Here is a 16,838-nt window from a genome sequence, read left to right as displayed (position 1 = left end):
GTTTGCTGACCTTCTATTCTTGTCTCTGTGTGTGTGTGAAAGGCAAGGTATTCACACAATGCAAGCAAACTGTGAAATGATGAAACCATGTTCTTACTGTCATTCTTGACAGTCTTCATTACTTACAAGAAAGCATGCAGAGTGGCATCCCCGTGTCATATACCAACAACCCACCTGACTGGCAAGCCGCAGCTCGGCCCACAATTCAGCTACTCACTGAATCAAAATAAGTCACGCCTAATTCCTAGCTTCAGATATCAGTCAGAGTTTTTCCCTACTCAGAGAAAGTAACTGGTTTCCTATACATGGTGATGTTTTGAAACTGTCAGACTGCAGTGTGTCAGTAGTATCACTTCTTTCATGCCCAAAAAAAAAAAAAAGAAAAGAAGAAGCCTACATGCAGAGCTCTGCAAGCCTCCACCTGTGCGTCTACTAGTCCGAGCCGTGCACGTCACACAGCTTGCATCTGTGGACTTGCGGTTCCGTACCCGCAAGCGCTGTGGGCTTCTGCTTGTACGTTTCGAAAGCATTCTCAGGAAGTAACAACCCAATGTTTCATAGCAAGCCACAAGCCCACTCTAATACTCTGGTTTTGGGGATGGGAGAGTTTTACCTTATAAAAACATATGCAAAACTTTGACACCTTGTCTTTTGTCACCTCTCGTGCACGGTGCCTTGTGTAACCAAATTGGACTCTGATAACATCTCTGACTTGACCACACACCCCTGGACCTCGGCATCCAGAATGAACACCACGTTCGCCGACGTAACAAGCAGCTATGAGAGGTAAAAGGTGTTCTTTTTTTCTTTTTTTTTTACTTTTTTAAGTACCTAAAAAGTCATCAGTTATTTCTACACGCTAATGTAACGCTTGAGAAAATACATAGCCTGTAACAATGCATACATGAGGAATATTTCACCACTACTGCGTCTTTATTACTGCCAAAATGGAAAGGTAAAAAGTAAAAAGCTATTATATTAATATATTAATATTAATATAGGTGTTGATCACATGTTTTCATACAAGATTTTGCTCTCTTTGTGAACTGAAAAGAACTCAGTATCCTTACGTGAGTCTAATTTTAGTCATTTGAGACAGAGTGACTAATAAAAGCTCTGTTATCGCTTGAGGATCAGCTGTGGTTAAGATCTTAATCGTGAAAAAAATATATATTATTCAAGGTTTGAAACCTAACTGATTGAAGAAGAGTGCTCCATGGTGTACCAAGATTATTATTGATGGCTGACTCAGCCTTTTATCGAGAGATAGTATAAAAAGCACATTTTAAATTTTATTTAAAATTTCTGTATTTGATTTTTTTCATTCTTTTGCTCGTCTTATGCTTGCCTTTATTTGGGGGAGAAGAAACCGCAATGTTCCACACCTCCTCCGCAGTGCATTTAAGTTAAAAACTGAACATGACGCACAATTTGCATTGACAGTATTATCTTTATTCTTCTATTTCTGGAAATTGAGGATATTTGTCATTTGAGAACTTTTCACAATTCTCACAATTTCAGACAGAGGTTGATTCTGTCTGCGGCATGTGTGCCACCCACACTGCCTATGGGTTACCAATTCAATCTGAATGTTTATTCCATTGTGGTCACTATGCCCCAGTGATCTGACTCTGAAAACACTTCATGTGAAAATGTACTGCTGAAAATAACATGCCATGAAACCCTGCACCCATATGACATTTAAAAAAAAACATTCTCAAATCACCATGTTCTGTAGGCTGGTGTGCTGCATGTTCGTGAGACAAAAACAATTTTTTTTTTAAGCAGCCCTTCCAGGAAATGATAAATGTCCTGCTTTATGAACTGTTTTGCGCAGGACTGTTTATTGCATGCATTTGAGCCAGTGGTTTGCATATTGTCACTTAACTTCTGCTAATTGATTTGAGGAAGTGATGATTATTATGAAATGAGCAGTATGTCTCTGTGGTACAGCTGATTTGCAGCAGATATTGTAGGCCTGAGCGAGCCACCATTAGGCTGCATGTCAAGGAGCAGTTTGTGAATATGGGTGTGGGCTTCATGCATGAAGATGAGGTTCATTCAGTTAGAGGTACGGTTATTTTTCTCAAACATTCAAAATGAATTAACTGGTTTTCAACATAAAACATGTCAAAAGTGAATCCGACAGTTGGAAGTATGTAAGTAATTGCACCTTTAAGGCCAGAGAATTTCAAGAAAACACTCAAAATGAAAATTCAGCCAAGACCCTAACCCTAACCCTAACCCGTGAATAAGTTCACTGCCTTTGCTGTCCCGGGGAAAGAATAAAAACACTCGCGGCACAATACTGGATGGCAGAGGGCATTTAGATGCATGTATGGTGTGGACATAACACACACTATTAACACTCAATTGTTTGCATACTAATCTGGACTGCGGCCCACAGACTAGGTGGTCTAGGTGTGTCACAAAGGACCCACCATCTTACTCAGGGATATCTACGCACCGCAGCGGCACAGCCAGTACAAGACGCACGTCAGTCAGATTCCCCTCTCAAGGGACAGCTAATATCCCCAGAACTCAAACGACGACTAACGTGCAGGAGTCTGTGTCACAATGGCACGCTCGGTTGAAGTGCCAAGCTCACGCACTTACGAGATCGCCTTCTTGGCCATTGTCTAGACGCGCAGGCCGGTTTGCATCCATGAGGCTTGATAAGTTTCATGAGAACAAGATCCCTGATTGAGAAAAATAAAATAAAAATGAAATAAAAAAACAGAATTTAAAAAAGTTTAAATCAGTCCGAAAGCTACTAAACATTAACCAATATATTTATAATTATATATAACTTAGATTATTATTTACTTGGAAGTTTTATTCATCAATAATAAAATAATAATAATACATTATTACGTATTATGTTACATTATTACATATGTATGTAACATATTCGAAACGTATAATTATTATTATTATTAGGTCAATGGTAGATTGATATTAGTGGATATCAGTATATACATATACAAATATTGTAGCGATATAATGTAGAATAATACACTTAAAACTTAATAGGAACCATCTGGTGAGACTTTATATGACGTACACATGAAATCCAGTAGGACAAAGTACAGCCCGTGGGCGTGTGTTTCCTCTTCTCTCCTTTCTTTCACTTTAAATGGAAGCGTCCACTCTTTCTGTTTTCAGCGAGAGTCTTCGTAAAGAAGTCTCATATGGGTAAGTTTAAATCTGCTGACACTAACTCATGCCCATCCACATTTTGTGGATGTTTGTTTATTGTCAGAAGTGTTTGTCTTGGTAGCTACCACCCTTCCTCTTCACTGAGAGGGTTTTCTTACCAGCTGATTTTCCATTTCAGTCAGGGCTGTAACACCCAAATTCGCTGGCACGTTGTCCCAGAACTGAACCCGAGACTTGCCATTTGACGCTGCGTTATTTGTGATTCTGTGCAACAGCTGGAAAGAAACGCAGCTGGAAACGCAGCTGGAAACAAAGCTGGAAACACAGCTCCAGCTGCGTTTACAACTGGGAGCAGCAGATCTTCTTCCTGGTTTTATAGGAATGGCGCAGCAACACAAACTAAAAACCACTACAAACCACATAATGACCTAAACATGAATAAACAAAGAGAGGAATCTAAACTTTTTAGCATAGAATGTGGTTCCCTTTGCTTATCTTCTCAACTCTTTGGGGCCATACAGTAAGCAGGACAAACCAAGTGAGAGAACGTGTAAGAAAAGAAACTACTTCAAGTGTTTTGATAGCAAAAGGAAATGCCTAACTCCACCATGTCTTGGTGAGGACCTCTTCGTCCTCTGGGCTTTGTTAAAGTGTTGTTACTCCAAAACTTGAAGACACTCTCAACATACCTTTATGGCATAACTTCATTAGGGGATTGTACGCTGTTACGCAAAGCAACAACTTTGTGGTCAGTAAGCTGCTTTCTGTTTTGTTTTGTTTTTTCACTAGAATCTGGAAGTCATCAGCAGATTTGTAATCTGAACTCCCTTGACTTCACTTGAGTTTAGAGCTAATGATATCCATATGATCGGAGCAGAGACTGGCTCTAAAACCCTTTTAGACACTTAAATACTTATTAGGAGATCTGGTTTCCATTGCTGTCCACCGTGCAAAGTGGAATAAGGTTGGAAAAGGTTTGATTTTCAAATCAAATCACATCAAGCTCTTGTTGTCATTTTGACCTACATACAATTGTAATGCAGACAGGATTAAATGCCGTTTCTCTCTGGGATCTGTGCAGGTAATTAAGTAAATTCATTCATTCGTTTCTGTAACCGCTTGTCCTCTGGAGGGCTATCCCAGCTGTCATTGAGGCGAAAGGCGGGGTAGTAATTAAGTAAAGACTTGGCTAAATAATGAAAGACTTGGTTTGCAGGATTCAAATCATCCGCGTGTGGTTTCTGCAACATCTGTGTTGAACAGGTTCATTCTCAGTTAAAAACAAAAATACTGAGAACCTCCTAATTGTTTGGATTTTCTCCTCTGTTTATTTCCAGCGTTACAACAGAAGCTTTCATCACTGGAACTTCTGAGTCCTACATCTACTACGACTATCCAGACGACGTGGACTATGGGTTGTGCACATATGAGAAGCAAAGGGCCAGTTTTCTTCCAATCCTCTACTCAATTTTCTTCATCCTGGGCCTCCTGGGTAACTCTCTGGTCATCTGGGTCATTTGCTGCGGGGTGCGACTGCGCAGCATGACCGACGTGTGTCTGTTAAACTTGGCCATTGCTGACCTCCTCCTGGTGTGCTCGCTTCCCTTCCTGGCCTACCAAGCCAGCGACCAGTGGGTGTTCGGCGACGGCATGTGCAAGCTGGTCCTGGGCACTTATAATATCGTCTTCTACTGTGGCATCTTCTTCATCAGCCTGATGAGCATCGACCGCTACCTGGCTATAGTGCACGCCGTGTACGCTATGAGAGCACGAACGCGCTCCTTTGGCATGATTGCAGCCGCCGTCACATGGTTTGCAGGGTTTTTGGCCTCGTTTCCTGACCTGATCTTTCTCAAAGAGCAGAGCGTTGCTGGCAGCGGCAACACGTCCAATCTGTCTACATACTGCTACCCCGCATATACGTCAGATGTCAGGCCAGGGGAAAATAATCACTTCTGGAGAATCTTCAGCCTCTTTAAAATGAACGTACTGGGTCTGTTTCTCCCAGTCGTCATCATGTGCTTCTGCTACTCACAGATCATCTGGAGGCTCATGTGCAGCCACTCGTCCAAGAAACAGGCCATCCGACTGGTTCTCATAGTGGTGGCTGTGTTCCTCTGCTGCTGGGTCCCCTACAACATCGCAGCGTTCTTCAAGGCCCTGGAATATATGAACATATTTACAGGATGCGAAAGAAGCAAAGCAATCCGACTGGCTGTACAAATCACAGAAGCCATCGCCTACTCTCACAGCTGCCTCAATCCCATCCTGTATGTGTTCGTCGGAGAGAAGTTCAGGAGGCACCTGCTCAGGCTGGTGAACAGAGCTCCCTGCAGGTTGTGCCAGATCATCAAGGTGTACATACCGCAGGACAGGCTCTTTACATCTGTCTACTCGCAAACTAGCAGCCTGGACGAGAGGGGCACTGTTGTGTAAAATGTGGTCTTGCAGGCAACGGTTCTGTGGTTGTTGCTTAGAGGTCAACTTAAAAAAATACTGTCAAGTACAACTAGGCCTATTCAATTGGCTAATTCTCCATTATCATATGCAATTTTAGGACTTCAGTCACATTTAGGTTGATTGCAGTAGGTTAATGGAATAGAAACAAATGTATATATGTATTTGAGACGCTTTATTGTACACAATGCACCTTTTTATTTTACCATATATTTTTTTATGATGTATTTTTATACTTGAATTTTGTGCAGAGTATATGAGCATGTATTCAACAGCTGTACCGGATATATGATGTGACATGCACCCCTCGTTGAACTGAGAGGTAAACAGAATGTATCTGCCTGAGCCCATGAGTCAGAAATTGTTTAGAATTAAAAATTTGTTTTCCCTTTTCAGTCACATGCTGAAGGTGTGAAACTGTGTCAGCTACTACAGCTGTTAGCAGCAACCTCATTCAGGCGTCAGCTGCCAAAAGAGACAACAGGCGTGCAAGCTATAGGCCGGGATCTAAATTAGAAGGGGACGGTTTCCTTTTAATATTTGTTCTTATTTCGTGACCGCTCTTCTCGCGCTTGCATGCACCCTGTGCTTGCATCAGCCTGCTGCTCTGCAAAAGATCTTTGCTGCAGACGGCTGTATTGGCATTGCAAGTTTCATAGCATCTTGAGCAGAAGATTTGCACTTTATACATCAACCTAGAGCTAACCACAACCTTGAAAGGGGAAACAAGTAACCGAGCTGTCAGTTTAACCTTTGCAGTTTCTGTGCACATCCGAGCACCGCGTTGACAATATGGCCTGATATTAATCAGCATCAGACAAACTAGGTACGTCATTTTTTTAAAAAGCTGAGTACGTTTTAAAGGGGAAAGAAGAAAGAGTTAAAACTCAAATGAGTTAAAATGGTTCATACAGCGAATAACCCTAACCCTAATGATGTGTCAGTAAATTCGCCGTTCATACCCTCAGTGCAAAAATATCAAAAAAATACTGAGCTAGAATCTGTTCCTCTAATTTTTCTTCCTCATTATTCTCTGTTGTTATGGTGTTTCAGTTACTGGGAAAATGTCAGATTTTTTTTTTTTTTTCAATTTTTTTTCAAATTTTTTTTTTATGTGAATATCCATGTAAAACAAAACCACAACATCCCCCTCTCACATTTCGTGTTTCCTCTCTGTTGCAATCACGTAGACAAAAATACCACATTTGTCCATAAAAAAAAAAGAAGAAGAACCGCAGACATTGTTCGACATAAAAACGGGCTGTACCTCTTTAACTCTCTCATGGTCGCTACTGCAGTCAGTGAAGCAACCTCTTTGTATAGTTACATATGAACTTTCTAGTAAGCAGTTTTTTTTTTACTCGTGCAATGTTTTTCTGTTTTATTCTATTGCATATTATTCAGGAGCATCTCTCTTGTTCAATAAATTTGCATTCTGAAATTATTGTTCTCCCCGCTCCTTTGTTCGTTTAAGGTTTTTTTTTGTTTTTCTTATCTGCAAGCACGTTTTATCGTTATCGCTATCAACAGTCAGAGAGGTGCACTGATTGTCCTGTTGTGACACCCAGTTCTGTTGTTTCTGGTGTGTAGCCATTCATGTTGATTTCCTTATCATGGTTACAAACCAAAAGGCAGATAGCGAGAGAGTAAAGAGGGCATAAACATTTCTCTCAAGAGCTCTACACAAAGTTGCAGAGGGCTGCTTTTTTTTTTTGTTGTTTCGACTGAGGAAGTGGTGAGACCTAAGTTGAGAGAAGTGTTACTGAGGATGACACGCTTGAATGAATAAATGAATGAATATCGGCAGTCAGGAGTGATCGCACCAGTTTGTATACTACAGGTGGAGACATGGAGGTCCTTCTGAGCAATGGTCGTGGATTCCTATCAGTGTGGCATGGAATCAAACCTGTCTCCATTTGAAAAAAATGAAAGTAAACGTCCACAACCGATCACGAACGACTGTCGGTTTGTCTTCCTCTGCAAAATTTGGCCCAATGGCAGACAGCAAACATAATGTCCTCACGGTATCTGCAGGTAAACCTCTCAGCTGTCCGCATCAAAGTGCGTATGTTTAAAATCAGGAAGATGCTGCACGCTTTTGACCTACTTTTCACCTACGTGTGAATCGTGGCAACAGGAACAAGATTTTGCTCAAATAAATAACTGTTTTGCCATTTTACCGGTTAAAATGTAGGCAAAAATCCTGTTTATATTAATATTGCGCTGTGGAGAAGTGACTCAAAGATAGAGTTGGCCACAGGAACCGTAGACATGCTTAGTACAGATAAAAAAAGAAAAAAAATTTTTTTCAGGAGAAGAACCTCAAACCAAGTGTGAAGCACTAGTGGTGGAAGCGCGATGGTTTGGGGGTTGCGTCACTGCCTCAGGAACGCAGCAGATAGTAGCAGCAATGATTCAACCTGGGATTCTGCGTCATATCAAAGCGCGCTTGAAGTCTGCGGGAGGTCGTCTGTCTGAAGGATGAAAGTGGGCCGCCAGTTGACCTTCCAGCAGGTTCATGAACTCAAGCGAACCTGCCATGAAACTGCTCGAGAGGAGGAAACTGGAACTGCAGCCTGCAGAGGAATTCTACACAATCACCTTTTAAAATGTTACCTGGGGACATGTGAAACTGATTCATGGCTGAATCTGAAACTGGCCAGACGTAGCATTACAATCCTCGACAATGAAAAGACACGATCCCTAGATTGAAAACATACAATAGGCCAAACTATGAACGTCTTTCTAACAATACAATGATCCAATCAGGGCCTCAGAGGAGCGCACTCGCGTCTAAAATGCATTGCTGTGCAAAAACATTCGTCGATTACGAAATCTTTTAGGGACTTTATTAGCTCGCAGATGTTTTCCTCCAACGGTTAATAAGCCTTATGAAACTCTTCACTGTGAAAGCAGCGGAGGGACTTACCCTCAGCTTACAGTATGTACTACAAACAGACAGGATTGTCACGTACAGTAGCAAGGGAGGGCGGGAGGACCCAAATGCGAGTCACTAAGGGCAGGAAGGAGCAGGCACCAAAACAACTGAATGAATAAAACCCCCCAAAACCAGAACTTGAGGCGCTGCAGGGATGTCAGGGAAACAAATCCAAACACACAAATCCAAGAGAAACCGGCGAAGGTAAAAAACAAAACAAAAAAAACAATACGAGACCACGACGAGCTCGACGGCAACACACACAGGCAACTCAGACGACTTGACAGAGAACAAAGTGAAAGGCAGGGCTATATATATATACACACGCTCACACACAAGGGCTGGGGGAATAACGAGACACAGGTGAGACACATGAGAGGGGAGCACACGAGGGGAAAGCAGTCCAACCAAGTGGTGGAAAAAAAGAGGAAGTAAAACAGCTTCAGAAGATAAAAACAGACAGGGTCGCAGAACATATTCAAATGACAATACCATGGCAAGCATGATATATTTGACAGAATCTAGGGTGGGCTCTTTCCTCAGTGCCTCGGTTCGATATTTGGGAGTGGTGTGTGCACAGACTGCAAACTTGTAGTTTATCCAACGTTGGTTTGGTTTTCAGTTATCCAGATCCTGAAAGATTTCCATACAATCCTTTAAAAGCCTCGTTGGTGCAACTTAAACGGGGAAGCTGACTTGGTGGCTTTGCATCCCACAATCAACCCCTTCTCAGACACAACTAAGTTCTTTAACGCCATCTGCTGTTCTACGGCTGCAATCGGCGGTTCGCCTCCACGGTCGGCAGCACTCCGTCTGCGTGTGGGATGCGTTCATGTCTTTTTCTCTGCACTGACATGAACTTTCTAGGTATTTTTTCAAAGGAAAACCCACGCTTTTCTCTCATGAAGACAGACAGAGAACTAGATGACACTTTGATTCAGAAATTTTCTTACCCTTTAGCCACCAAGTCAGACAGAGATTTCAGTGGGAGAGGGAGATAGAAAGATGCCCAGAAGCAACAGTGCGTGACTCGTCACAGATGGGGAAATAAGATGCTAAGAAACACACGTGATGCCACAAGTACGGTGTTTGCATAGCATATCTGCATCTGATAAGTGATTTTTTTTTTTTTTTACACCCTATATGTTGTTATCAAGTGTTATAACCTCTTACGAGTGGGTCTTCCACTTGTTACTACGGGGACTTGAAGTCTTACTACCTGTACGGCCGGTATTTAATCATGACTCTAACCACATTTGTGAGGCAAAAAAAAAAAAAAACAAGGTAAAAATAGGAGTGTGAAAGAAGAAACACTACACCAGCATGCATCACCTTCACACCTTGCAGCACTCACACGAGATTTTTATCTTAAGATCGTCTGCTATGATTGCCCAGATACATTATGTGGGGTTTCATGCAAAATCGTTGCTACTGTTGTTGCTAAGGAAATCTAAATGGATGTCACACCTGATAAGAAGATTCCTTTCACACTGTGTCAAAACAATGACCTTTATATGTATATATATATAGAAAGAGAGACAGAGGCACAGGTGTTCCAGGTAAATCACTTGTATCTATGCAAACAGCACAGCTTCCTTTTTGGCCCACGCTCTGTTGAACGTCCCAGACAGCGATGACTGTACAACTGATCACAATTACCATGATATGATGGTCACCACACTGTATCGACGGGTCTTTATGGTAACATATCTCTTCTGTTCGATAAGTGACGAGTGGATTGAGGAAATGGGGAAATCGTGTGTTCTGTGCAAAGTCACAACAGTCATTGCACGCACTGATTCATGCACAAGCAGAAGCGTCTGCAGTCGACAGATAAGATCTGTTACACCCCCTCTCTGTTTCTTTAAGATAGGTTATCTTGCACGCAGATCTTCATCACACATATAACATTTGCTCAGTGTAATAGCTACTCGGCTCGTTCCCCTTCGTTATCTTCTCATCTTGCTTTTTCATCATTAAAAAAAAAAAGGGTTTCCCCCCCGCAGAAGAGACGCTTCAATTACAGCACGGTCACTTTTAAGCAAGATTACAAAAACCACATGAGCACACCTTGTCTTGTTTTTCACACGGCCTGAAAGGCTGAAATTAAAACCAAATCCACCGTAAAGCAACGCTTTATCTAAGTCTTTGCTGTTGCCCCTCTCATTCAACTGATCTGACCTGGTCCTGTGGGTTTTTCCCAGCTTTTTTCTCATACAGAATTATCTTCTAACACTTGAAGGTTATGGGAAATAATAAATGAACGTTAACAGTTTCAGCTGCAGTCTCACACGTGGGTGTATGCGAGTGTCCTGTAGGCGCACACTGAAGTCTCAGTTGTTCCTTGTACGTTTAATGGCAAAATAACAGAGGACGAAATAAAATATTTACAACACGTAGTAACATGTAAACACAATCTTCTGTACAAAGAAATATACATGCAAAAGTAAAAATAAGTCCTAGTAAGACATTCAAGATGACAATGCTGCAGTCTTGTCGTAGGTGTATTTAAAATATGACAGTTATGAGGTTTACATCCTGGGCGTGGGCTGAACTGCCCCCGACCCTCTCTGTACATCTTTACATCGTGAATAGTCACGGTTTCCTGCAAAAGATATCATCATATTCTTCCACTAGTCAGCCTTCAAGAGAATTTGATTAACATTTTTGGGAAACCCACATCCACACCAATAAATAAGAATAATAAAATAAATGACACAAAATGACTGTACACGCAAAACTCGACATGTTGTTCTTTAAATGAGATCATGTGACGGTTACTCCTACAGCCTTCAAATGAAATGAGAAACAATGTTTACTTTCACCCATCTCTCGAGGCTGACTCACTCAGCTGGCACTTTAAAAAAAAAAAGAAAAAAAAAAAAGGACATAAACTTATTTTAAAATAACCGGCCTCCTTCACCTGTTAATGCTGATAAATATAGTGTCTCCTAAAAACTTGGTGAAACTGCTCGAAGACCAAGATGCTAAACAAATCTCGCAACGAACACCGGTTATCTACCTAGAGAAGCCGAACAAACTCACATGGCAAACCACTTTGTGCACAGCTCGAAAAGAGACAAGTGGGGGGGGGAAAGAAAAAGAAAAAAGTTTTCAATAAAACCACCGAACTTCTTGTTACGATAAGAATAAATAAAGCCACGCTTGAACCTTCGTGAACACTCACATGTCTCAGGTTCAGCGTGGTCTCTTATAACTTAACATGAAAAAAAAAAAAACCTAAATTAAAATAAAATAGAAACACATATTAGCAGGGAAAGAAAGTCAACTTTGGTTTTGTTACAGGAAATTAAAAACGGGACAAAATGAAAGCGTAAGTGCCTAGATTTTTATAGATACACATTGTTATACATTATTTCCGAAAACCCGCCTTTGTTCCAGGGCTTTGTGGATAGTAATACTGAACTTAATACATAAGAGTTAACACAATACAGACATCTATTGCAGTACCAGGTACGTACATGCCTTTTTAAGAATTACGGCTACAACACAAGTCTTCATAAATAGTTGCATAAATGTTAAAGCTGCAACATTTCACATGAGAACTGATGCAAAATACGAGTGCATTTTGAGTAGCGGGGTTGTTCAGAGTGAAAGTCAACCCCTACTGACTTACTGCATGGGCCCACTGATGCTCGGCAAATGAAACCGCTTTCGCTGGAGATAAATTCTTCGAAATGAGAAGCAGGAAAATATTATTTACACGTAAGGCGGGCGCAGGTCAAGATATCTGAGGAGCGTTGCTGCTTTTTTTTTTCTTTTTTTTTTTTTAATGCCTGTTCTTTTTTTTTCTTCTTCTTCTTCGATGAAACCGAAATTTTCAAACTGAAGTGGGCGAGTAACGATAAGCAAACTATTGCACTGAATGTGACTTTAAGGAGTTTCTGGAAAACATGGTTTTGGTAGTCTCTTCTCGTTTCAGGATGAGCGGACCCTGCTGATGGGTGCCGCTTTATCTACGCGCCATCTTCCTGCTCATCAACTACCCCCTTTTGTTCTCCAAAAGGTACGAATAAAGACAGTTCTCTGTTTCCTCGCTGTACATGGTTTCATTTACAAAAAGTAATCTCTCGTTAGAAAAAAAAAACAACAACAAAAAAACCAAAAACATTTTTCTTGTGTTCAACCGAAAGCAGCCTGAATTACTCTTATTATACAGTATTCTAATTTCTTTTTTTTTTAACACTGTCCAAAAACGCAAGACTTGCTCACGCTGGCTTGTTGAGAAAGCTCGCTTTTCTCCCTGCTGAGTCAAAGTTTGAAATCACAAATAGATTCCAATAGATTCCAATAGGTTCGTTCGTTGTGCAGGCATAGTGACAATATGCCAAGGTTGGGGAGGGGAGAGTCAGAGGGTTTTAAATCAGCAGAGGTCAGTCAGTCAGCAGCAGCAGGACTTTTGTGGCTTCATGAGGGAAAAGGGGATCATAGTGGACATGTCGCTGGTGGTCCTCTCAGTTCAACCAGGAGCAGCTCTGGCAGGGAGCTCCTTCTGGTCGAGTCTACCTTTTTTGTCAGGTGTGGTTGAGCAGGCGGCTGTGAAGGAAGGCCTTTATGGCGCCTATGGGGCGAACGTCGTTCTGGTGTTTCCGTCTCTCGATGAAGGAGATGAGCCTGGAGGTGTCCAGATGTGTGCTGTAATGGCTCTCCGAGGGCGAAGGTGCTGGTGGCTGCGTGTGATTTAAGGAAGCGTATCCGGCATCTCGGTTCAACGCGCCTCGAGGTTGGAGCCAGGGCTCCTGCAGGCAGGACGCCGCGGAGGGCCGTCGATCCGGATCGCCCTGGAGCAGCAGGCGGACAAAGTCCCTGGCAGCTGGGCTCACGCCCTGGAAGTAGTCCTCGGGGAAGCTGAAGTCCAGGCGACAGATGTTCAAACACGTCTCCTCCAAACTCTCATCCAGGAAGGGAGAGGCGCCGCTCAGTACTACATAGGTCACCACTCCTGTGAATCATTAAAGTCATGATACATTGATAAATTCAATTAAAACTTAAAAACTGTCAGCAAGACACAGTATATAATTGTTTTCATCTGCAAGTGTTTTATCCCTTTTATACTGATATACATTTATATTATGGATCTATGTTAAATCCCTCACTAGCTCCCTCACATTTTAGACCCTCAAGCCAGCTAGAGGCATGCATTTGCGAATTGTGAAAACTGACTGCAGACTTTGACTTCACTTTTTCAATAAAAGTAGCTGCTATTTCTATTTTCTCCACTGTTTTAGTGAGAGAGAGAAGTGAAAAACCACAAAACCGAGAACTAAACATCAGACACAATGTGCCGCAACTGCACGTAATTTTTTAAAGAAAAGTCAGGTTGTCAGTTCATTACAGGCAAACATTTTTATAATAAACTTATACTTCTTTGTGCTAAAACAAAGAGAAACATTTGGAGTTGTTGTTTTTTATAGGCTGTATAGGCTGGCGCTTTAAATCAAATTGGGCTTTATGTGGCCACTGAACTAAAATGAGTTTCACATCCCTGCTGTACACACAGGATATTGGCAAGATGCACACACCTACACAACATCTGTCCCGAAGCCTCAAAATGTTCTAGTAATTGAGTTTTATAACGTATAAATTCCCATGTCTAACAAGGTGCGGATGCTGTACGTGAGATTTCCCTACAGACCTAAGCTCCAGAGGTCAGACATCAGCGAGGCCGGCTGACCCAGGACCAGTTCGGGAGCAGAGAACTCCGGGCTCCCCAGGAGAGGATGGATGTAGGAGGAGGGAGGGTTCAGCTGAACCGCTTCGCCGAAGTCTGTCAGCTTGATTACAGGCTGGGAGGAAGCGTGTTCCACCACAATGTTCTCGGGCTGCAGGAGCAGAGAGGGGAAATTTGAGACTCATATTCAACGTCAGTAAAACCACAGGGACAAAATGAGAACCGGTTCACATTTTACTGTCAAACTGGGGCACATGATGATATACGAAACGGTTTCGTTTTTTCCAACATGTCAAGCTCAAGGAAATTCAGTTTACTTGTCGTGAAAGATAATCTCAACCTTTTATCAATGGAGACCCTGGAAGTGATGAACCTTTGCTACTTCTGCTTAGAAAATAATGAATAACTCAACATTAAAATATTAACTGTGCGTTTACTTTGAGATCGAGGTGTGCTATCCTCCAGCTGTGCAGGTAATGGAGAGCTTCAAGAATGTCTCTGAGGTACAAAGCCACCTTCTCCTCCGTCAGGTTGCCCCAGCTCACTATATAGTCCAGGAAGCGTCCCTGGTCAGCCCTGACAACAGAAACGCACAACTCAAGTCATTAGTGACTTAATAATTCACAGGAGTAATCAGTTTATGTAGAGTCGCCACACGGAACGTCCTTACATCTCTAGTACAAGTACGTAGCTATGGGCTGTCTCGTATGTGTCCAGCAGCTTGACCATGTTGGGATGATCCAGAGCCTGGAGGAGCCGGACCTCCTGCACCACCTGCTCTCGACGCAGCAGCTTCTTGTTGACGTGTTTCGCCGCAATCGTGCGTTTGCTCCCCCTCTGGTCACACCGCTTAGTCACAGAGAAGCGACCCCTGCGAGAATGAGGGTGAATACCGACCAGTATTTAATATGGTGAGGCTCCGCTGCAGCTTGAGGTTTCAGAGGTATCAGACATTTTATTTATGTTTCACCCAGCCGCCTTATTTGATCACAGTGACTTCAGTAATTTCCCTGTCCTTCGGTGGATGATCTTGGTAATGATATTAGTAATACTGAGAATACAGTAGCTTTGATGTGGTTAAGGAGACAGACTTAACATTTTAAGGGGATTTCATGAGTGCATTACCTTCCTAGTTCAGTAATCTCAGTGTAGTGGGACTCAAAGCCGCTCTTCCAGAGGATTTCAGCACCATCATCTGAAGTTCCTGTGAACACATGTTGCGTTCACAGTGGGTCAAGCATACTAAACAAAAACTGAGTGTGACTTTAATTAATTAAAGAGTTTATACTGCGACAGGACTCTCACCTAAGACTCTAAGGCTGCCAGAGGAGGAGACGGTGCCCGCGACGTTTGTGGCAACGCAGGTGTACACGCCACTGTCCTCTATGGAGACCCCGAGGATGCGAAGGGATGCTTCGCCCGTCTCACTGCTGAAACCGAGAATGAAACTATGAGTCAAAATAGTCACAGTACGCACACGCACAGGTGTACAGTGGCACTTGTATTTCTCAGGATTGGCTATATCGTAGCCGTGTCTTCAAATGGATCTGTGTAAAATCTGTGTGGCCACAGTAAATAAATAATATCACTTCAAGAAGTAATGAAGTCAATACATCACCTGTATGTGACGCTGTAGCGCCCGTCGCTGCTCAGAGCGTTGTTGTCTGGTCCACGCCAAGAGACGGTGGCCCGGGGTCGCCCACACACTTTACACCTCAGGGTGACATTCTCACCACTCTCGCACGCTGCATCGCTGACAGGAAGGAGGAACTCTGGAGGAGCTGCAGAAAAAGAGTAAAGGTTAAAACTTATGGCAAAACAGTATGTATTTTTATCACTACTTTTAAAATAAGAACCAGACTCAGAAAATGTAATATATCAAGAGTGTAATAACTAATGCAGACAAACGGATTCAAGACTTATGAGTCACATTCACACCTTTTTTTCCCCCCACACACTTTATATAGACATACATATTTATACATACTTATCTAGATATCTATATATATATATATATCTCTATATATAGATATACATGTTTATATATTCAAAACCGCTTTTATATATAAAACTGGCGACTCGGGTGTGTCACTCACTCACTAATATGTTGACTACGGTTTTGAAGCCTTGAGTTTGGACTCAGTGGAGCTGGGGAGGAGTGAGGAGTGGGTCTGGCAGAGAACCATGCATGTCCATACTGCAGTGATTTCACACACCCTAAAGCACGTACTGCTTTATTTTACCGTAAATGGGACCTTAACCTGGACAATAAACATCATGCTGAACTGAAGATGAATTGGAACTGTCGATCAAGGCATAAACCCACTGGGGAAATTATTACAAGTGGATTATATTTTGATATTTCCGTAACAACTCCTATTGGCACCAGTGAAGATGCCCCCTGCTGGCCACTCCAAAAAATGCAGGTTTGAAGCACATTTGCGATGCCTCATGCATTTTTACGCTGTCTACAGTTACCACGTGAACTTACCATCGTAGATGAAGTTGGGATTCAGAAGCTGAAATGAAAATTAGAGAACAAAGTTAAATTTTTTGCATACATTAAAATGCACAAATAAAGAAAGACGGAGC

The 16,838-nt window shown here is 42.1% G+C and overlaps 2 protein-coding genes across 2 annotated transcripts in view; one reads left to right on the top strand and one right to left on the bottom strand.

Annotated features, from left to right (window-relative positions):
* The first annotated feature begins 416 nt into the window (after nt 1-416).
* Nucleotides 417-7,184, top strand: ccr8.2 (chemokine (C-C motif) receptor 8.2). Its single transcript, XM_084556802.1, has 2 exons — nt 417-786; nt 4,497-7,184. Exons 1-2 carry the CDS (start codon nt 746-748, stop codon nt 5,593-5,595), a joined length of 1,140 nt encoding a protein of 379 aa, XP_084412928.1. The 5' UTR covers nt 417-745; the 3' UTR covers nt 5,596-7,184.
* Nucleotides 7,185-10,769: 3,585 nt separating this feature from the next.
* triob (trio Rho guanine nucleotide exchange factor b) overlaps nt 10,770-16,838 on the bottom strand; it is a 64,751-nt gene continuing 58,682 nt past the window's right edge. Inside the window, exons 52-59 of the mRNA XM_084557651.1 lie at nt 16,738-16,765; nt 15,865-16,027; nt 15,552-15,676; nt 15,372-15,450; nt 14,917-15,117; nt 14,684-14,822; nt 14,211-14,397; nt 10,770-13,517 (exon numbers count right to left, since the gene is read on the bottom strand). Coding sequence (XP_084413777.1) covers nt 13,090-13,517; nt 14,211-14,397; nt 14,684-14,822; nt 14,917-15,117; nt 15,372-15,450; nt 15,552-15,676; nt 15,865-16,027; nt 16,738-16,765 — 1,350 coding nt within the window. The 3' untranslated portion in view covers nt 10,770-13,089. The remainder of the gene's footprint in view (nt 13,518-14,210; nt 14,398-14,683; nt 14,823-14,916; nt 15,118-15,371; nt 15,451-15,551; nt 15,677-15,864; nt 16,028-16,737; nt 16,766-16,838) is intronic.

This window comes from Chelon labrosus (assembly GCF_963514085.1).
Source record: "Chelon labrosus genome assembly, chromosome: 12".
NCBI classification, from domain to species: Eukaryota; Metazoa; Chordata; class Actinopteri; order Mugiliformes; family Mugilidae; genus Chelon; species Chelon labrosus.
The sequence above is the reverse complement of the archived record's forward strand: the minus strand, read 5'-3'. Positions and strand labels throughout refer to the sequence as shown.